General features: G+C 39.2%; 1 protein-coding gene across 9 annotated transcripts in view; it reads right to left on the reverse strand.

The window, feature by feature from the left end:
* The window catches only part of ASB3 (ankyrin repeat and SOCS box containing 3), a 122342-nt gene that overhangs the window by 36040 nt on the left and 65074 nt on the right, over positions 1 to 21228 (reverse strand). For 6 of the 9 annotated variants that reach the window (XM_073022973.1, XM_073022970.1, XM_073022974.1 and 3 more), the window contains 3 exons: positions 12028 to 12205; positions 9287 to 9484; positions 5945 to 6025 (listed from right to left, as the gene is read on the reverse strand). In XM_073022973.1, coding sequence (XP_072879074.1) covers positions 5945 to 6025; positions 9287 to 9484; positions 12028 to 12205 — 457 coding nt within the window. The remainder of the gene's footprint in view (positions 1 to 5944; positions 6026 to 9286; positions 9485 to 12027; positions 12206 to 21228) is intronic. The other 3 variants (XM_073022971.1, XM_073022972.1, XM_073022978.1) reach the window with 1 other exon arrangement.

Genomic DNA, 21228 nt, shown 5'->3' on the forward strand with positions numbered 1-21228 from the left:
AGACAGACTAAGAGAATACACACTCCTAAAACAGATATTTTGATGTTTTGACTTTATTTTTTAAAGGCTAAAAATATAGCATTTTCCAATGACTACTCACTGAAAATCAACCTAATAATATATTGGTTCAATTACAAGTCTCACATGAAAGAAAATACTTCATATGCCCTTTCGATAGCCATACACAAAAAAATTGTAAATTATGCTTACACAGCCACTTCAAGGAGCAAAATTACTAAGAGATGCAAAAACAAAAACAAAGTTTGTTAACTCATGTCTGTGACCAAGGACTACTGTACACCATATTGCTTCCCCTTTACTTTTGTTTTCCTTTTTCTTCTTTGATCCGGGGAAAGACTAGGTCTCCTTTACATTTGGTTTATAGCAGTTTGATTTTTCTGACCAGGCCTTTCTGTGAGTTTATCCTGTTTGGGTTTACCAGGCTTCTTAAATCTGTAAATTTATATCTTTATCCAATAATATGAAGTTTCTAGCAATTATTAATTTACATATTTTTTCTGTGCCCCATCTCCTCTGCTTCTGGATTTTAATGACATGAATGTTAGACCTGTTGATATTGTCCCTTCGTTCCCGGAGGCTCTTGCTTTTTTCTTCAATCTTTTTCCTTTTCCATACTTCGGTGTGGATAATTTCTTTAATTTTTTTTTTAACTTTTAAATTTGTTAAACATTTGTAAATATTTTAAATTGCAAAAGCTAGTTGGCCAGAGAGGGACAGTTTGAAAATATGAGTGGATGTTCCAAACAGGTAATACCCTAGAATGAGAGAACAAGACAGACACCTGTGCAAGGTGATCTGTATGTATATGGACATTGAGACCAAAGACCCTCTCACCCAAAAAACCAGGGTTTTTTAAAGATAATAATTATAAATTACAAAGCATTTCACAAATGTTAGTTCATTTGATCCTCAAAATAATTTTCTAAAGCAAGCTTAAGTGTTATTACTATCCATATTTTAAAGATAATGGAATGAGATTTAGCAGAATGAAGTGAAATACCTGAAGTCACACAGCCACTATACATCTGTGACTCATCCAAGCCCAAGAATCATGCTCCATCCTTCTCCCTCTACAAGGCACTGAAGAAGACTAACATATAATAGATATGCTAATCTGATATAATTATTGATTCATTAATTCACAAGTATATTTTGAATGTCTACTAGGAGTCAGATCCAGGGCAAATCCTTGCTCTCAAGGAGCTTACAGTCTAATGAAGAAGCAGATATGTAAACAGACAGACAAAATATTATGTCTTTAAAAAGGAGTCAAAAGGCAACTTCTTTTGTTTTTTTGTTTTGTTTTGTTTTTTGAGACAGAGTCTTGCTCTGTTGCCCAGGCTGGAGTGCAGTGGCGCAATCTCAGCTCACGGCAAGCTCCACCTCCCGGGTTCATGCCATTATCCTGGCTCAGCCTCCTGAGTAGCTGGGACTACAGGAGCGTGCCTCCATGCCCGACTAACTTTTTGTATTTTTAGTAGAGACAGGGTTTCAGCACGTTAGCCAGAATGGTCTCGATCTCTTGACCTCGTGGTTCGCCTGCCTCGCCCTCCCAAAATGCTGGGATTACATGCATGAGTCACCACACCTGGCCAAAAGGCAGTTTCTTAATAGGATGTCTTCCCCCGGCATTCTCAGCCCTGATTCTTATGCCCAATACTAGTTATTAAGAAAAATATGCTTCTAGTGTGAAGAAAAGCAATTCATCCATTCTCACAATCTGGTAAACATATCCAACCTCTTTTGCTCAGGTGCTGAGCTAACCAAACAACCATCTTTGGGAACACTGGGTTGTCCGTTCCGGAAAGAGGAAATAAATACTATAAGTAACCTGTTGCTGTTTACCCTGCCCAGGTCTTCTTTTGCTGTGAATAAATAATTGTTCTGGTGTAAAAAGTAGCTGTGGGAGAGTTACTATGAGCCAATTCTCTATACCACCGCCATGCAGCGAACTTTCTGTGATGATGTACTATTCGGTAGGGTAGCTAGCCACACATGATTCTGGAGCATCTGAAGGGTGGCTAGGGAAACTGAAGAAGTAATTTATAATGCTACTTAATTTTAATTAATTTAAATAGCCACATGTGGCTGGTGGCTACCCATCTGGGCAGCACAGCTCTACACTCTTGCTACTCACAGTGTGGTCTGTGGATCAGCAGCATTGGCACCACTTTGTTAGCTTGTTAGAAATGCAGAATATGGCCTGGGCACGGTGGCTCACGCCTGTAATCCCAGCACTTCTGGGAGGCCGAAGCCGGCAGATCACTTGAGGTCAAGAGTTCAAGACCATCCTGGCTAACATGGTGAAACCCCCATCTGTACTAAAAACACAAAAACAAAATTAGCCAGACATGATGGTGGGCACCTGTAGTCCCAGCTACTCGGGAGGCTGAGGTGGGAGAATGGTGTGAACCCAGGAGGCAGAGCTTGCAGTGAGCCAAGATCGCACCACTGCACTCCAACCTGGGTGACAGAGCAAGACTCCGTCTCAAAAAAAAAAAAAAAAAAAAAAGAAAGAAAGAAAGAAATGCAGAGTATGCTGGGCACAGTGGCTCACGCCTGTAATCCCAACACTTTTGAGAGGCTGAGGGGGGCAGATCACTTGAGCTTAGGAGTTGAGACCAGCCTGGCCAACATGGTGAAACCCCATCTCTACTAAAAATACAAAAATTATCCAGGTGTGGTGGCACATACCTGTAATCTCAGCTATTCAGGAGGCTGACGCATGAGAAATGCGTAAACCCGGGAGGTGGTGGTTGCAGTGAGTCGAGATGGTGTCACTGCACTCCAGCCTGGGTGACAGAGTGAGACTCTTGTCTCAAAAAAAAAAAAAAAAAAAAAAGGAAGAAAGAAAAGAAAAAGAAAGAAATGCAGAACATCAGCTCCCACCCTAGATCTACTGGAGTGGTTTGGATCTGTGCCCCCACCCAAATCTCATGATGAATTGTAATCCCCAGGGTTGAAGGTGGGGCTTGGTGGGAGGTGACTGGATCATGGGGATGGGTTTCTCATAAATGGTTTAGCACCATCCCTCTCAGTAGTGTCCTCACAGTAGTGAGTTCTTGTGAGATCTGGTTGTTTAAAACTATGTGGCACCTCCCACACTCACTCTCCTGCTCCTGCCGTGTAAGAAGTGGCCTGCTCTCACTTCACCTTCTGCCATGATTATGTTTCCTGAGGTGTCTCCAAAAGCTGAGCAGACACCAACATCATGGTTCCTGTATAACCTGTGGAACTGTGAGCCAATTAAACCTTTTTCTTTATAAATTACCCAGTCTCAGGTATATTTCTTTATAGCAATGCAAGAACGAACTAATACAGAAAATTGGGACTGAAGAGTAGGGCACTGCTATAAAGACACCTAAAAATGTGGAAACAACTTGGGAACTGGGTAATGGGCAGAGGGTGGAAGAGTTTGGAGGGCTCAGAAGAAGACAGAAAGATGAGCGAAAGTTTGGAACTCCCTGGAGACTGGTTAAATGACTGTCACCAAAGTGGTGATAGTGAATAATAGTAAAGGCTGGGCTGACAAGGTCTCAGATGGAAAAGTAGAGCTTACTGGGAACTAGAGCAAAGGTCACTTTTGTTATGCCTTAGCAAAGAACCTGGACGCATTGTGCCCCTGCTCTGGAGATCTGTAGAACTTTGAGCTTGAGAGTGATGATTTAGGGTATCTGGTGGAAGAAACTTTGAAGCAGTAAAGTGTTCAAGAGGTAGCCTGTCTGCTTGTAAGAACCTATGCTCATATGCATCAGCAAAGAAATAACCTAATGTTGGAACTTACATTTAAAGGAGAAGCAGAGTATAAAAGTTTGGAAAAGTTGCAGCCTGGCAAATGGTAGAAAAGAAAAGCCTATTTTCAGGGAAGGAATTCAAGCAGACTTCGGAAATCTGCGTTAAGTAAAAAGGAGCCAAGTGCTAACAGCCAAAACCACCGGGGGGTGGTGGAAGGCCTCAAAGGCATTTCAGAGACCTTCCCAGCAGCCTCACCCATCACAGGCCCAGAGGCCTAGGAGGACTGAATTGTTTCACGGGCCAGGCCCAGTGCCCCACTGCTCCATGGCCTTGGGACACTAGCCCCTGCATCCTAGCTGCTCCTGCCATGGCTCAAAGGGGCCCAGGTACAGCTCAGGCCACTGCTTCAGAGGGTGCAAGTCATAATGGTGGCTTCTTCACGGTCATGGTGTTAAGCCTGTGGGTGCAGAGTGTAAGAGCGGAGGCTTGGGAGACTCTGCCTAGGTTTCACAGGATGTCTGAAAAAGCCTAGATGCCCAGCATAAAGGGCCTTCTTTCTTTGTAATGGTCTTGCCTCTATCCCATAAACATACTAGAAAGAGGGGAGAAGGAGAGAGCCTGGAACACTGAAATCTAAAGAAAGTTAGTATAAGATGTTTGGATGAAGGCTGGAAGTGGGAAGAGCATGTGTTTCTCAGGGATATTTGCAAAAAATAAAATGATGGCATTCATTTCCTTGATCACTACTGAGTATGAATGATGGGTCTATGGGAGTTCATTGTACCAATCTCTACTTTTATGTATGTTTAAAAATTTCAAAATTAAAAAATAGCAATTTCAGAGATAATGTGTGAGACAGCTAGCCTCCAAGATTGCTCCCAATGATCCTCTCCTCCTCATATTTGTGCTTTTGTACAGTCTTTCCATATTGAATCAGGGCTTGTGTATGTGACCTGTGGAGGTGACAGCCATAATTTCAATGAACCAGGTCACTATGACTTCTGTCTTGTTCTCTCTTGGATCTCTTCCTCTGAGGGAATCTGCTACCATGCCATGAGGATATTCCAGCCGTCCTGTGGAGAGGCTTTTATAGAGAGAAACCGAGGTTTCCTGCCAACACCCAGCCATATGAGTGATCCATGTCAGTAAGCCTCTGTGGAAGTTGATCCTCTGGCTCCTGTCAAGCTTGCTAATGACTTCAACTAATATTTAATGCAACTATAAGAGAAACATCCAAGCCAGAACTGCCCACCAAGCTATTCCTGAATCTCTAACCAACAGAAACTCCAGAAGCTGCATGGTTGTGCCAGGCCAGCCTGCACACTCCAGCTGCCAGAGAGCATGTCTTATCCTGTGTTAATAATTTCTACTGGTTTACTTTTAAGTTAATTTACTCTTTCCTATATCTTTCATTCTGCTACGGAGTACATGTAGTAAATTTTTTAATTTCAGATTATTGCATTTTTTAGTTTTTTTATAGTTTCTAATTCTCAGCTGAGAATTTCTACCTTTTCATTTTTTCCAGTATGTTAGCCTCATGAAGCACTGTTGTAAGAGCTGCTTTCAAGTATCTGATATTTCTAACACCTGTACCATCTCAGCACTGGCATCTATTAATTGCTTTTTCAAACCATGAGATTTAGTCATGTTTTATCAGTTCTTCACATGCCAAATAATTTTAGGTTGCCCCCTGGACATTGTGAATTAACATTCACATGCTATATAAATTCTGAGTCCTGGGTCTCGTTATAATCCTTTGAAGAACACTAGTTTTTTGGTTTGTTTATTTCAGCAAGCATATAACCTAGTTAGGTTCAAACTGCAATTTCTGTTTCACCTTACACAGTGGTTCTAATGTCAGTTCAGCTCTCAAAAGCCTCTGCTTTCCTGCTTTAAGCCTGGACCCATGAATGTGCCACTCAGGGTCTAGCCTGAGACTTTGATGATAGTTCAAATCTTACTTTCAACATTTTGGGTTGCCTGGGTGCCGTGGCTCATGCCTGCAATCCCAGCACTTTGAGAGGCTAAGACAGGCAGATCACTTGAGCTCCGAGTTTAAGACCAGCCTAGGCAACACGGCAAACCCTGTCTCTACAAAAAAAACAAAACAACAACAACAAAAAAATCCAGGCATGGTGGCGCACAACTGTAGTCCTAGCTACTCAAGAGGCTGAGGCAGGATATTTACCTGAGTCCAGGAAAGTTAAGGCTGCAGTGAGTCATGATCATGTCACCGCACTCTGTTCTGGGCAACAGAATGAGATCCTGTCTCAAAAACAAAACAAAATAAAAAACAATTTGGGTCTGTCTTGTGCATTTAAAGCTTGGGGTAAGTCGGGAATATGCAAATTCATATGCCGAATTAGGGTATCCACTTCTCCAAGCTCTCTCTTCTCTAAGACTCCCCTACCATTCTCTGGCCCATAGGGTTCCATTTACCTGATTCCTCTGACCAGAACAACAGGCTTTCTATTGTGTCTATGTTTCAGCTTTCTCAGTAAGTTTAGTAGGATCTGTTTAGTGCTCTCTATATTAAACAATTGGACAATTAATGTTACTGACTGATTTTAGCTGCTGGTGCCACTGGTGCTACTCAGTTCCAGTTCAGGGTTGGCCCTCAGGGCAACAAAGCAAAAGAAAAAGGAGGTCAGGCACAGTGGCTCATGCCAGCACTTTGGGAGGCCAAGGCAGGCAGATCACTTGAGGTCAGAAGTTTGAGACCAGCCTGGCCAACATGGTGAAACCCCATCTCTTTTAAAATACAAAAAGTAGCTGAGCATGGTGGCACTTGCCTATAATCCCAGGTACTTGGGTGGCTGAGACAGGATAATCACTTGAACCTGGCAGATGGAGGTTGCAGTGAGCCTAGATCGCACCACTGTACTTCAGTCTGGGCAACACAGCGAGACTGTTTCAAAAAAAAAAAAAAAGAGGAAAAGGAAACTGGAAAATTCATTTTCATGTGGGTCTCTTCATCAAGTTACCACTCTCTTTCATAATCTATCTGCTTTTGTCCCTTTGAGAGTCCTCAGGTAGTTTTGTTTTGAACTTTGACCACCGTTTTTTGTAGTCATTAGTGAGAGAGAAAGAAACAGGCTGTAGTGGAATTACTCCACGTAGGCTACACAGCATGTTAAGAACTTAGCATCACTGAAGTTGACACAGAAAAAAATTCTACAGAGTAACTGAGACATAAAAAGCAAACCAAACTGTGGAGTTCCTTAAAAATACAACTTTGGAGTACTTGTGAAAGGAAAAGAAAAAAATCATTTATATCACTACTCAAGAATGAGATAATAGTTCATATTTGCAGTTATCCCAGACACAGCAGAAAAAAAATAGGAACCTTCCCTTCTATGAGTCTATAAAAAATACAAAAAAATGCATTAAAAACGCTTCTTTGCCAAAGATAGCAGAAGATAGTGAAGCAAATGCCACTAAATACTATTTTCCCCATTAGGTTTTAAATTCTCAAAGGATAGTGTCTATGTTTCAACTTCCTCAGTAAGTTTAACAGGATCTATTTAGTGCTCTCTATATAACAAAATGGTCAATTAGTGTTATTGACTGACTTTGTAGAAATCTAAGGAGAAAAAAGGGTCTGCCCCCTAAAATTTCAGGTAATCTTGGAAAATCTAAAAACCTATTTAAGATCTTTCCCACCCAATTTCATTTATCTGAACCTATAGATGGCATGAAACATACTGCCCAGCTCCCAAGGAATATCATTAATTTTAAGGTGTTTCAGGGTTAACAGGGGTACTACATTACATGGCTTAAATCAAACTACACTTATAAGGTAATGAGGCATGAGTTTAGCTGCTGTGATCCTAAGAACCAAACACATTGTTCATCCAAAAGATAAGATGAAGGTCAAAAAAGACCATCATCGTACTGAATACACACACACACGTACACATGCACATGCACACGTGCGCGCAATCCAAAATTGTTATATTCTGGTCTAATAAGAAATGTTCAGCTCTGTAATGGCATTAAGATTTGGGATAGAGAAGGGCAACTAAAAGTCATCAGTGCAACCTCACTGAAGGTCAACTAAAGTAATTACAGCTCTTCCGTTTAAAAAGACAAAACTTAATGGGGCACACAAGAAAATCCTATGAGATCATGAAAGTTATGCCTAAAGTGGGTCCCAGATACTCAGATTAACCAAAACCCAAATATTCAAACTAAAATGTATAAGTTTAAGAGGCTGGGTGGGGTGGCTCACACCTATAATCCCATCACTTTGGGAGGCTGGAGGCAGACAGATCACTTGAGGCCAGGAGTTTGAGATCAGCCTGGTGAAACCCTGTCTCTACTAAAATGTATAAGCTTAAACTTCAAACAAATATAGTGAACTACTAATTTTACATGGCAAATGTTAAGAGACAGTAAAGGCTGAAAAGCTTAGTAAATAATTTCTTGATAACTACTTAAATTAAATAGAGATCTATAATAGTGAATTCAAGAAGGCCAATACAATTTGAGGTATGCCTGCAACCTCTTCTGTGTCATTAAACACAATAGCATCTATCTTCACAACTTATTCCATTACTAGATGATCAGATATTACTCAATATGGCTTTTCTTACACATGGCTTTATTCTCAGTGTTTTAAAACCATAAGAGTGTTATAGACAACGTTACTGGCCAGACACTAACAAGGCAGCAGTAATTCTTCACTTAGTCTATTTCACAGAATTATGACAGTTTAGAAAAATAATTAATTTGGGGGCTTTTAAAAACTTAACTATTCAGACTCGCATCAAAAAATAATATACAGCCAGGCATGGTAGCTCGCGCCTGTAATCCTAGCATTTTGGGAGGCCGAGGCAAGTGAACTGCTTGAGCCCAGGAGTTCAAGACCAGCCTGCGCAACATGGAGAAACTTCATCTCTACTAAAAATAGAAACATTCGCTGGGAGTGTTGGTGTACGCCTGTAGACCCAGCTACTCTGGAGGCTGAGGTAGAATAGAAGGATCACTTGAGCCTGGGATGTGGAGGATGCAGTGAGTCAAGATGGTGCCACTGCACTCCAGCCTGGGCCACAGAGTGAGACCCTGTCTCAAAAAAAATTTTTTTTAATGCTATGCATCAAATACATTAGAAACACAATAATTTCTATAAAACTAAAGTTTTATTTTTAGGCTCATATCTTATAACTTTGAAATGGTAAATGACCTGAAACAGTCACTGCCTTACTTGATAAAGTCCCATTTTTAATTCTTGAATTGTTTTGAAGACCCAAAATATATGTGAATTTCTGCATCTACTTAAATTGTATTTCCTAAAATTGCTGCACTAAAAATGTAATCCAGATCCAAAGAAGGAAGGAAAACAATCTGATATTATCACCTCATTTGTGCGACAGCTTGACTGAAGGATCCGTTTTTTCCTATTTGTGTTCCAAGCTAGCAATTTAGCACTAACAGAGATACTAAGTTTCACTGTGAAACAAAGTCACTTCAAAACATATCTCCATACAGCAAAAAAGAATAAAAATAAAAACATAGCAAATATACATACTCCTTTTGGAAAGCCATGCACACGGGAGAACTGAATCCAAAGACAAGGCACGCCTGGGCGTCTGGGCTATAGCCATTCCGGAGTAATATTTCTAGGCAATCTTCATGTCCCCCAAACACTGCTGAGTAAACAGGGCTTACTTTGTTTAGCTCAGTGTCACAGGCCCGGTTAGTAAGTGGTATTAATAAGTCCAAGATTCTATAAATACACAAATTCAGGAGACTTTAGTGTTTTTATAAGTGCATAAGTGTAGGCAACATTTCTAAAGCACAATTTTTTCAGAATTGCCAACTGATTCAATTAAAGAAATATTTCTGTCTAGGGTGTACCTTCTACCAACAACGTTAAACTATTACATGTTATATATTTACTCTAAAATGTTACACTTATTATCACTTAATATAAAGGTCTTTAAATACATGTGAAACAAAATTAACATCCCTATATGTAAACAGAAAAGGTGCTCTTTTAATTTTATTACCTTACTGGCACCACCTTATTCCCCAAAATTCAAATGTTATGTTAGATATTTTAGGGTCTAATAAATTATTTAAAATATCATTCTTCTAAGTATAAACTAGCATCAAGAAAATGCACTATTTTCCTTCTTAAAGTACCAATTAGTTTTTCTTGTCCAATTAGTAAAAATTTGTAAAGATGATAATTGACATGAAATTAAGACTAATATTTTCATCGGGAAGAAATTATAATTTCTGCTAAAATATTCTATTATCTGGAAAAAAAGGCCGGGCGCGGTGGCTCACGCCTGTAATCCCAGCACTTTGGGAGGCTGAGGCGGGCGGATCACAAGGTCAGGAGATCGAGACCACGGTGAAACCCCGTCTCTACTAAAAACACAAACAATTAGCCGGGCGCGGTGGCGGGCGCCTGTAGTCCCAGCTACCAGGAGGCTGAGGCAGGAGAATGGCGTGAACCCGGGAGGCGGAGCTTGCAGTGAGCCGAGATTGCGCCACTGCACTCCAGCCCGGGCGACAGAGCAAGACTCTGTCTCAAAAAAAAAAAAAAAAAAAAGGAAAGGAAAAAAAGTGAGCTTATTAAATATGGAGGAGACTTATAAAGAAGCTGGTTCCTAGGAAGAGAAAGTTCTCAGAAAATAATTAAAACAAAAGTTCTTAGGTTATTTGTAAACTTACCTCTGGCAGTTGACTGGAAAGAAAAAAAGGACTATTCCACCCTTCTAAAATTAAAAATAAAACTGTATAACAAAGCCAGGAAATTCCCTCTTTCTGGGAAAAGACAGACAGGGCTACTCTGAAGTATTTTTATAACAGTAAATTTCTCTTTGTAACTTTTCCTCATGTAATGTATGTCTAAGATAACATTAAAGTAGAATTTAATTCACAAAAGGGGCTACCTTCGAAGTAGGCTATAAAGAAAATCATCAGTAACAATGAGAATTCTCAAAATTGAGAACAAATGCCCAAGAGACTTTTGGTATCATTTAAAGCTCAGAGTATAATATCTAACCCTTATGTTTAAATAAATGATCAAGAATTGGGGAAAAATATCAAATTTTTAAATCTAAGCATTTTGTTAAAATAGTCTAATGTCTCTTAAATTTAATGTGTTTAATTTTTTTAAATAGGCTGGAAAAATTATACTCTCCCACAAGACATAAACATGCTTACAAATATTAATGAAATAGTAAGGTATTGTGTCACCTAGTGGCACAATGACCAAATTCCAGAATCTGTTTTCCTACTAAGTAAACAAACTAAATTAAGTAATGAATATTTTACTATTACTTTTTAAATCAGATAATACTAACAACAGCTATAAAAAGTATTATTGTAGAATTATGGCTGTAAAGATTCTAAACATATATTTCTAAAAATTATTGACTATCAATTTAAGATAGACAGCCATATTCTCACAGGATATAGCTTCTAAGATTCCTGGAACCCCCATTTACTCTCTCTCTAATTTGAAGTTAGATCAAGAAAAGTTCAGTCAAAGGGTTTAAGACAGGGAGGACTACTTAGCATACACTTCAACAGGCATCACAAACTCAAAAGCTTTCCGGGGTCAAAGAGGTAACACGCATGGCCTCATCAGCTTGATGCCTAAAAAGATGCCTGGGATAAAACTAGGGAGGAGGAGGTGGTGGATACAGCCATTACCAGAGAAATCAATGGGAAGAGTCAATACCCTGAGAAGGCCGGGCGCGGTGGCTCAAGCCTGTAATCCCAGCACTTTGGGAGGCCGAGACGGGCGGATCACGAGGTCAGGAGATCGAGACCATCCTGGCTAACACGGTGAAACCCCGTCTCTACTAAAAATACAAAAAACTAGCCGGGCGAGGTGGCGGGCGCCTGTAGTCCCAGCTACTCCGGAGGCTGAGGCAGGAGAATGGCGTGAACCCGGGAGGCGGAGCTTGCAGTGAGCTGAGATCCGGCCACTGCAGTCCAGCCCGGGCTACAGAGCAAGACTCCGTCTCAAAAAAATAAAAAAATAAAAAAATTAAAAAAATAAAAAAAAAAAAAAATACCCTGAGAAAGTCCCCGAGCCTACCCAGTCTCTAGCAACTCTGCCTCACAATATCAAAGTCCAGGACTAGTAGGAGCAAAAGACAGCACGAGGGACAGATTAGGGGTAGATCTATTCACCCAGCAGATTGGTAAGGAAGAGATTTTTGCTTAGAGGTGAAGGGTCTAGCACAGATTTATTCTTTATTAGCTTTTGATTAAGAGACGATGCTTATTTTCTGTTTTAACACTTACTTTGTATGGCCCATTTGTGCAGCTGCATGAATAGGTAACTGCCAATTGTCCTCATTACAGTAAAGATCAGGATCTGCCCCACTGGAGAGCAAAAGCTCCACACATTTTGTGTGTCCCTCTTGAGCAGCAATGAACAAGGGAGTAGCTTTGTCCAAGGCTTGACAATTGACATTTGCACCTAATAAAAAATAAACCATTTAACAGATAATCCTCATATTTAAAAACAACAACAACAACAACATAAATTTCAAAGGAACTACCACAAAAGGGTTTTATAGCACAATAAGCTTTTCCCTCATCACTGGATGTTGGATGTTGTTAAATAAACATATTTACTTTGCTAACTTCTTGGTAATCATTTAAATTGTCTTTGCTAAACTGACAGGGTAGCTCATGCCTGGAATCCCAGCAATTTAGAAGGCTGTGGCGAGAGGACTGCTTGAGGCCACGTGTTTGAGACCAGCCTGGGCAACATAGTAAGACCCTGCCTCTATCAAAAATAAAAAGGTTTTGCTTTTATGTCAGCAAGAAAACAAGTGATTCATATCTTAGAATTCATTTTTAAGCTAAAACAAAAATCCTGTTCAATGAAGGATACATTTCATTCCAATCCCTCCTCCAACGAGCATTCTGGGGCCCAATAAGTAAATATTTAAAAAGAAAAAATGCAAACTATCAAACATGGATAATATTTCTGACAAATATTCAAAAAGATAAAATCTAAATTATGCCACTAATTGATTCAGGCTAAGATTTATGATAAATTATCAGTAAATATGACATATATGAGCGCTACACCTTAAACTAGTATTGACTATACTCTCTATTAAATTTCTTTCTTCATAACCACTGCATAATAAATAATACCTAAAATCAGAGAAAAAGGGTCTCTTTCAACAGGTTGCTGAGTTGATACTTAGAATCACAAATGTGAAAGGGAAAAACAACAACATTATAGTGAAAGAAAGAAAAAGAAAAAATCCCGCCCACATTAAAATAATTACAAAAATTAGAAGTGTGAATATCTCCAGATGAAAAGGAACTATCCCAGGAATTTTGGATTGTGAAAAATCTAAATGTAGTGACACCACTGAGGGATCACAGTCGTGTTCCCACAATGGCTCCTGACCCAAATGGAAACTCAGAAATGACAGATAAAGAATTCAAAGCAAGGATTGCAAGGAAGCACAAGATCCAGACAAGGTTGAAAATAAACACAAAGAAACTTCTAAAGCAACTCAGGAAATGAAAGCATCTTAAGATAAACATTTTAAAAAGGAATCAATCAAGAGCTTCTGGAATTGAAAAACTCACTTAAGGAATTTCAAAATATAACTAAGTTTTATTAATAGACTGGATCAAGCAGAAGAAAGAATTTTGGAGCTTGAAGATCAGTCATTCAAACTAACTTAGTCAGACTAAGAAGTATTTTTTTTTTAAATGAAGAAGGTTTTGAGAAATATTTGATAATGTAAAGTAACCAAATCTATGAATTATTGGTATTCCTGAGAGAGAAGGAGAAAAAGTAAATGATCTGGAGAACATATTTGAGGACATAATTTAAGAAAATTTCCCTAATCTTGCCAGAGAGGAAGACATCCAGATAGAAGCAATCCAGAGAACTCCCTGTGAACATGAACATCACCATGGCATATAGACACCAAACTGTTGAAGGTTAATGCTAAAGAAAAAATCTTAAAGGCAGCTAGAGAAAAAAGTTAGATCATATACAAAAGGAACAGTGGACTTCTCAGTGGAAACCTTACAAGGCAAGAGAGATGGGGGGTCTATTTTCAGCATTCTTAAAGAAAGGACACTACAACCAAGAATTTCATATTCTACCAAACTAAGCTTCACAAATGAAAGAGAAATAAAATATTTTACAGACAAGGAAGCACTAAGATAATTTGTTACCACTAGATCAGCCTTAGCAGAGATCCTTAAAGGACTTCTAAACATGGAAATGAAAGAACAACACTGATACCACAAAAACACACTGAAGAACATAGCCCAAAGACCCCATAATGCAGCCATGCAACAGACATGGCAAAGCAACCATCTACCAATTTAATAATAAGATCAAAACCTCACCTATCAACATTAACCTTGAATGTAAAGGGTCTCTTCAGAATATATAAATCTTTCGCCTTTTACTAAACATCCTGCTTAAAAGGTACAGAGTTGCAATTTGAGGAAGGAAGGAAGGAAGGAAGGAAGGAAGGAAGGAAGGAAGGAAGGAAGGAAGGAAGGAAGGAGAAAGAAAGAAAGAAAAAAGACTCATTCATCTGCTGCCTTCAAGAGACATGTCTCACATGTAAAAATATCCACAGGCTCAAAGTAAAGGGTTGGAAAAAGCAAGCAAATGGAAAACAAAAAAGGTCAGGGGTCTCCCTTCCCCTTCCCCTTCCCCTTCCATTTTTGAGATGGAGTCTTGCTCTGTCACCAGGCTGGAGTGCGATGGTGCGATCTCGGCTTACTGCAACCTCTGCCTCCTGGGTTTAAGCAATTCTCCTGCCTCAGCCTCCTGAGTAGCTGGGACTACAGGCGCACACCACACGCCCAGCTAATTTTTGTATTTTTGGTAGATAGAGACGGGGTTTCACCATGTTGGCCAGGATGGTCTTGATCTCTTGTCCTTGTGATCCATCCACCTCGGCCCCCCAAAGTGCTGGGATTACAGGTGTGAGCCACTGCACCTGACCAGGGGTCACTATTCTTATATCAGATAAAACAGACTTTAAATCAAACAACAGGGCCAGGCACAGTGGCTCACAACTATAATCCCAGAGCTTTGAGAGGCCAAACTGTGACAGAGCAGGAATATCCCCATCTTGCACAAGCACTGTTATTTTCCAATTCACCTTAATCAAAAACTGCCTAAATCCAAAGGGCATCAGCCTAAATGGCTAAGGTTAGCATGACCGTAAACCAACAAAACATCTCCAACGAGAAACATTCCAAACTCCTCAGCGACCAGAGACATGCTAGCCACCCCACTCTGGCTGGGAAGATGCCAGCCCCGAGATAAACCCCTTCCTGCTGGAAAGATGTCAGCCCCAAGATAACCCCCCCTTCACCAAGAGACATTCCAACTTCACCATAAACTTCTCCCCCACACATAAATATTCCAAGCTTGTGATAAGCCCCCTCACCCTAAAACCAATATATACTGATGTACTCAGTCTGTAAGAGAAAGCACTCCTGAACAAAAAAAAAAATCTGCCAGAAGCCCTTCACAGGTTTTATCTAAAGTAAACCTGTCTTTAACTGCCAAGCCATCCTATGTGTCTCTTTCCCCTTTCTTTAACTCTTACAAGGTAGGAGGATCGCTTGAGCTCAGGAGTTCAAGACCAGACAGGGCAACGTGAAAGGAAAATAAATCTTGGAACCCCACAATCACTAAGCCAAAGGGAAAAGTCAAGCTGGGAAATGCTTAGCGCAACCCTGCCTCCTATTCTACTCCTAAAAGATAGCTACTAAGATTAGAAAAAAGTTACATACCTCCCTCACAAGGAATTTCCCTGTGGATGAAGGACAGACAGAATTCAAAGTCATCCCTCTGCTCACTGGGATAATCGCATATCTGAGTGCCTCCTTTGGAAAGCCTAATTAGAAACTCAAAAAAAACAAAAAAACAAAAGGCAACCATTTGTCTCTTACCTACCTATGACCTGGACATACTCTCCCCACTTTGCGTTGTCCTGCTTTTCCAGACAGAACAATGCATATCTTATATATATAGATTGATGTCTCATGCCTCCCTAAAATGTATAAAACCAAGTTGTGCCCCAACCACTTTGGGCACATGTTGTCAGGACCTCCTGAGGGTGTGTCACAGGCACGTGCCCTTAACGTTGGCAAAATAAACTTCCTAAATTGACTGAGATCTGTCTCAGATATTCGGGGTTCACAGCAACACAGTGAGACCCCATTTCTATTTAAAAAAACAAAGAAAAAATTATATATAAAAAACCAATGACAGTACAAAAGGACAAAGAAGGTAATTACATAATGATAAAGGGTTCAATTCAACAAGAAGACTTAACAATTCTAAATATACACACACCCAACACCAAAGCATCCCGTTTCATAAAACAAGCTCTTAGAGATCTATAAAGACAGTAATAATATTGGGAGATTTCAACATCCCATTGACAGCATTAGATAGATCATTAAGGCAGAAAATTAAAAAACAAATTCTGGGTATAAATTCAACATTTGACCAACTGGACCTAATACATATCTACAGAACACTCCACTCATCAACCACAGAATATATATTCTTCTCAACAGCACACAGAACATATTCCAAGATGGACCACATGCTTGGCCAAAAAGCACATCTCAATAAATTTTTAAAAACTGATTCATTTGTGAGGCCGAGGCAGGTGGATCACTTGAAGGTCAGGAGTTCGTGACCAGATTGGCCAACATGGTGAAACCCCATCTCTACTAAAAATACAAAAAATTAGTTGGCCACAGTGGTGCGTGCCTGTAATCCCAGGTACTCAGGAGGCTGAGGCAGGAGAATCACCTGAACCAGGAGGCAGAGGTTGCAGTGAGCTGAGATAATGCCACTGTACTCTAGTCTGGGTACAGAGCAAGACCCTGTCTCCAAATAAATAAATAAATAAATAAATAAATAAACAAACAAACTGAATTATACCAACCAGACTCTCAGAACACAGTAGAATAAAAACAGAAATCAATACCAAGAAGATCTTCCAAAACCACACAATTACATAGAAATTAACTTGCTCTTGGCTGGGCGCAGTGGCTCACGCCTATAATCCTAGCACTTTGGGAGGCCAAGGCGGGCAGACTGCCTAAGCTCAGGAGTTCGAGACCAACCTGGGCAATGTGGTGAAACCCCATCTCTATTAAACTACAAAAAACAAAAAAAAATTAGACAGGCGTGGTGGTGTGCGCCTCTAGTCCCAGTTACTCAAGAGGCTGAGGCAGGAGAATTGCTTGAACCCAAGAGGCGGAGGTTACAGTGAGCCGAGATGGTGCCACTGAACTCCAGCCAGGCGACAGGGTGAGACTCTGTCTCACAAACAAACAAACTTGCTCTTGTATAGCTTTTAAGTAAACAATAAAATTATGACAGAAATCAAAAAATTCTTTGAAATAAATAAAGACACAAAACATATTAAAATGCAGCAAAAAGTGTTAAGAAGTTTATAATGCTAAACATCTAACTCAGAAAGATCTCAAATTAATGATCCAATATCACACTTAGAAGAACAAGAAAAACCAGAACAAACTAACCCCAAAGCTAGCAGAAGAAAAAAAAAATAATTAAAATCAGAGTGGAACTGAATGAAATTGAGACCCAAAAATCCACACAAAGGATCAATGAAACCAAAAGTTGGCTCTTTGAAAGGTTAAACAAAATTGATAGACTACTAGCTAGATTAACAAAGAAAAAAAAAAAGAGTGAAGATCCAAATAAGCACAATCTGAAACAACAAAGTTGACATTACAATAGATTCTACAGAAATACACAAGATCCTCAGAGACTATTATGAACACCTCAATGCACACAAACTAGAAAATCTAGAGGAAATGGATAAACTACACAATCTCCCAAGACTGAATCAGAAAGAAATTGAAATAGACCAATATCAAGTTCCAAAACTGAATCCATAATAATAAAACAAAAATAACCTACCAACCAAAAAGTCCTGGACCAGATGAATTCACAGCTGAATTCTACCAGATATACAAAGAAGAATGGGTACCAATTCTACTGAAACCATTCTCAAAAATTAAGGAGGAGGAATTCCTCCCTAAGTTGTTCTACAAAACCAGCATCGCCCTAATACCAAAACCTGGAAAAGACACAATGAAGAAAGAAAAGTACAGGCCAATATCTCTGATGAACATAGACACAAAAATCCTCAACAAAACACTAGCAAATCGAATTCCGCAACACATCAAAAAGTCAATGCATCATGATCAAGTAGGCTTCATTGTTGAGATGCAACGTTGGTTCCATATATGCAAATGAATAATTGGGATTCACCACATAAAGAAAATTTAAAACTATACGATCACCTCAATAGATGTGAGAATAGCCTTCATAAAATCCAACATCCCTTCATGATAAATAAACAAAACCCTCAACAAACTAGGCATTGAAGGAACATATCTCAAAATAATAAGAATCATCTATGACAAACCCACAGCCAATATCATACTGAACAGGCAAAAGCTGGAAGCATTCTCCCTGAGAACTGGAAGAAGACAAGGATACCAACTCTCACCACTCCTATTCAACATAGTACTGGAAGTCCTTGCCAGAACAATCAGGCAAGAGAAAGAAATAAAAGGCATCCAAATAGGAAAAGAAGAAGTCAAACAATCTCTCTTCTCTGACAATATGATTCCATACCAAGAAAACCCTAAAGACTCCACAAAAAGGCTCCTGAAGCTGATAAACAACTTCAGTAAAAATCTCAGGTTACAAAATCAATGTATAAAATCAGCAGCATTTCTATACATCAATAATGTTCAAGCTGACAGCCAAATCAAGAATGCAACTCCATTTACAATAGCCACCAAAAAAAAAAAAAAAAAAATTAAAAACCTAGGAATACATCTTACCAAGGAGGTGAGAGATCTCTACAAGGAGAACTACAAAATACTACTGAAAGAAATCACAGATGACACCAACAAATGGAAAATCCATGCTTATGGATTGCAAAAATCAATTATCATTTTTTAAAATACCCATGCTGCCCAAATCAACCTATAGATTCAACACTATTCCTTTTTTTATTTTTTTCCCCTGTTAAATGTCAGAGTCTTTGGTTTTTGTTTTTTATTTCCATAAGTTATTGGGGAACAGGTGGTGTCTGGTTACATCAGAAAGTTCTTTAGTGGTGATCTGTGAGATTCACCTCATCACCCAAGCAGTATACACTGCGACCAATTTGTGATCTTTTATCCCTCACCCCCTTCCCATCCTTTCCCCAAGTCCCTGAATTCTATTGTGTCATTTTTATGCTTCAATGCTATTCCTGTCAAACTACCAACACCATTTTTCACAGAATCAGAAAAAAAATGTTCTTAAATTCATATGGAACCAAAAAATGGCACAAATAGCCAAAGCAATCCTAAGCAAAAAGAATAAAGCTGGAGGCATCACATTACCCAATTTCAAACTATACTGTAAGGCTAAGGTAACCAAAACAGCATAGTCCTGGTACAAAAACAGACACACAGATCAACGGAATAGAATAGAGAATCCAGAAATACAGCCACGCACCTACAGCCACTTTGACAAAGTTGACAAAAATAAGCAATGAGTTAGAGACTCCTTATTCAACAAATGGTGCTAGGATAGGTGGCTAGCTATATGCAGAATAATGAAACTGGACCCCTACCTTTCACCATATACAAAAATCAACTCAAGATGGATTAAATATTAAAACGTAAGACCTCAAACTATAAAAATCCTAGTTAGAAAAAAAAGAGAAAACACCGTTCTGGACATTGGCCCTGAGAAAGAACTTATGACTAAGTTCTCAAAAGCAATTGCAACAAAAACAAAAATTGATAAGTGGGACCTAATTAATCTCTTTAGATTAATTAAGCTCTTTAGCTTCTGTAAAACAAAAGAATCCACAGACAATCCACAGAATAGGAGAAAATATTTGCTAACTACATATCTTTAAAGATTCTGGACATTAGACAAAGGTCTTTATCCTAACTTTGTCTAATATCTAGAATCTATAAGGAAATTAAACAATTCAACAAGCAAAAAACAATCCCATTAAAAACTGGGCAAAAGAACTGAGCACAGTGGCTCACGCCTGTAATCCCAGCACTTTGGAGGCCAAGGCGGGTGGATCTCGAGGTCAGGAGATGAAGACCATCCTGGTTAACACGGAGAAACCCTGTCTGTACTAAAAATACAAAAAATTAGCCAGGCATGGTGGCACGTGCCTGTAGTCCCAGCTACTTGGGAGGCTGAAGCAGAAGAATCGCTTGAACCCAGGAGGCAGAGGTTGCAGCGAGCAGAGATACCACCACTGTACTCCAGCCTGGGTGATAGAGTGAGACTCCATGTCAAAAAAAAAATTGGGCAAAAGACATGAAAAGACACTTCTCAAAAGAAGACATATGAGCATCCAACAAATACATGAAGAATTGCTCAACATCACCAATCACCAGAGAAATGCAAATCAAAACCACAATGAGACATAATCTCATACCAGTCAGAATGGCTATTACTAAAAAGTCAAAAAACAACAGATGCTAGAGAAGTTGAAGACAAAGGGGAACACTTATACATTGTTGGTGGGAATGTAAATTAGTTCAGTCATAGTGGAAAGCAGTTTGGAAATTTCTCAAATAGCTTAAATCAAAACTACCATTCGACCCAGCAATTTATCACTGGGTATATATCCAAAAGAAAATAAATCATTCTACCAAAAATACACATGCACTTGCACGTTCATCACAGCACCACTCACAATAGCAAAGACATGGAATCAACCTAGGTGCCCATCAATGGATACCTGGTGGATTGGATAAAGAAAACACAGTAGATATACACCACGGAATACTACGCAGTCATAGAAAAGAATAAAATCATGTCCCTTTAGCAACATGGATGCAGCTGGAGGCCATTATTCTAAGTGAATTAACAAATTAACAGAAAACCAAATACTGCATGTTCTCACATATAAGTGGAGGCTAAACACTGGGTACTCGTGGATATAAAGATAGCAACAACAGATACTGGGGACTAATAGAGAAGGGAGGCAGGGAACAGGGCAAGGGCTCAAAAGCTAACTGTTGGGTACTATGCCCACTATCTAGGGGATGAGATCACTCATATCCCAAACCTCAGCATCAGCATCATGCAATACACCTATGTAACAAACCTGCATGTGTACCCTCTGAATCTGAAATAAAAGTTGAAATTATAAAAAATAAAATAAAATCATAAATCTAATTATGTATACATCATTATATAAAGATTTTTAAAACCTGACCTCAGTTTTTGTGAAGATTGTGAAAATAGCAGTCATCCCCAAACTTTTCTTATTGGCAAATAATGTATTAAATATGCTAAATATGATGTTGTTACATGACCATGAGAGTTTTTAAAATTTCTAGAATACATCTCGGTGGAAAGATCATCATCAAGAGGAAAAGGACTATCTTCTATTTAAAAGAATATTCCAT

This window comes from Chlorocebus sabaeus, chromosome 14, assembly GCF_047675955.1.
Source record: "Chlorocebus sabaeus isolate Y175 chromosome 14, mChlSab1.0.hap1, whole genome shotgun sequence".
NCBI classification, from domain to species: Eukaryota; Metazoa; Chordata; class Mammalia; order Primates; family Cercopithecidae; genus Chlorocebus; species Chlorocebus sabaeus.